The sequence below is a fragment of the Coprinopsis cinerea genome (genome assembly GCF_000182895.1).
Source record: "Coprinopsis cinerea okayama7#130 chromosome Unknown cont3.32, whole genome shotgun sequence".
Taxonomy (NCBI): Eukaryota; Fungi; Basidiomycota; class Agaricomycetes; order Agaricales; family Psathyrellaceae; genus Coprinopsis; species Coprinopsis cinerea.
Window position 1 is genome coordinate 5,282 of NW_003307513.1, and position 1,545 is coordinate 6,826.

Below are 1,545 nucleotides of genomic sequence, written 5' to 3' on the forward strand. Positions count from 1 at the left end.
TCCGGGATCGAGTGTAGGAGCGGGGAAGGAATCAAAGCCCTTTGGAGGTACTCGAGGTCCAGGTCTCGCTGGGTGGTATGGGCGACACGAAGGTTGGAAAGAGTGTTCAGAACCGCCATCAACGTCTCTATCTTGGTGTCCAATAAGATCTGAGCGGATACTGGGGCACCGAGTACCTTCAAGATTTTCACCCTAGGAATGAGCTGGTGGATCCAAGGAAGGCGAGAGGACGGCGTTCCATCGTATTGTCTGGCGATAGGCAAATCTTGCGCCCGAAAAGGAATTCCCACATCCCGCCTTTCCAGTGCAACGCTTTCGGGATCGTTGAAGCAGCACAGGTAGTACTGTTTCCAAATGATGTCGCTGGACTTTCCAGAGTAAACGATAGCTCGGGCCTTCCTACAAGTGCGAGCGAACAGCGACACTGTGGTAATTTTTTCCGTGAAGACGAGAATTCGAACGAGGATGTCGTCGGGCAAGTCAAAGACGAGGGATGTCGGTTGGTGAGCCATTTTGCTTCGTACGCGTCGAAACGAGAGGTAAAGGTTGAGCAACTTGAACAAGCCACTATTGATGTGAGCAAATTGCAAAAGCGTGCGAAAAAATGGAACACGGCGCCTATGTAGATAAAGGCAAAAAGCCTCGTCACCTGAGCGATTCGAACACTCGCGGTCAAAGACCAACCGCTTTGCCTGGCCCTGAGGCCAATAGCAGGCGATCCCGTTAACCACTCCGGCAAAGTGACTTGGAGTTGTGAGCCGCCCGTTTTGGGGATTGGTGATAAGCGCGAACCTGTGGGCACGCAGAGAAAACACACGATAATTCTTGAATCTTCACAGACTCCAACATCCGCCGTCACTCCAGGTGCCCATCTGAAACGCACCGAGGTCAGTGAACTCATATTGGAACCAATCTTCGAATATCTGCATACTCGAATTGCATCATCCCAAACTTCACCCTCGATTCCTTCGACTCGTCAATCTCCTTTGACTTGTCGACCAAAGGGGTGGATGAAGGCTGTTAACTGATACCTCACCGGTTCGTTCGATCGCAGTTTATCAATGAGGGCTTCAAACCGACTCGGGGACCAGTGAGTCGTGACTGAGGCCCTTGACACGCTTGCGGTACTGATCGATGGTGAGCGTTTCGCATGACTTTTCATTCTCCGCCTGATCGCCCTTTCCCAGTTTACACTGATGAGCAGGTGCTGGCTGGTGCTGGTAGACTCCACGGTGGGGAGCTTCCGAGTCGGGCAGTGTTTGTAAATCTTCGATACGGAATAACAGAGACATGATATTGGATATAGCGTCGGCTGTTCTGAATCTGTGGATCCAGGGACCCAGTTCCGGGAAAATTTGAGAACTGGGGAAGAAGAGAAATGAACAAATATTACTGACCATGCAGTAGAATAAAGATTATCACCCCGCCGACTCTGCTGGAACATTGAAAACTGGTGTTTGTCGGATTTTTCCCAATCGAGGGCGTGGCATTCGCTGGAGGATTATACCACGCTCTGGCACCTGCAGAACGTGAAAAAAAGTGGGC

General features: G+C 50.9%; 1 protein-coding gene and 1 non-coding gene across 2 annotated transcripts; both read right to left on the minus strand.

Moving 5' to 3' along the window:
- Positions 1-643: 643 nt before the first annotated feature.
- Positions 644-745, minus strand: CC1G_20267. Its single transcript has one exon. It is a non-coding gene; the product is annotated as a tRNA-Ser (tRNA).
- Positions 746-1,070: 325 nt separating this feature from the next.
- CC1G_15815 (hypothetical protein) lies at positions 1,071-1,292 on the minus strand (the record flags this gene model as incomplete). Its single annotated transcript, XM_002909984.1, has 1 exon — positions 1,071-1,292. The coding sequence occupies one exon, from the start codon at positions 1,290-1,292 to the stop codon at positions 1,071-1,073; it is 222 nt and encodes a 73-aa protein (XP_002910030.1).
- Positions 1,293-1,545: the final 253 nt, after the last annotated feature.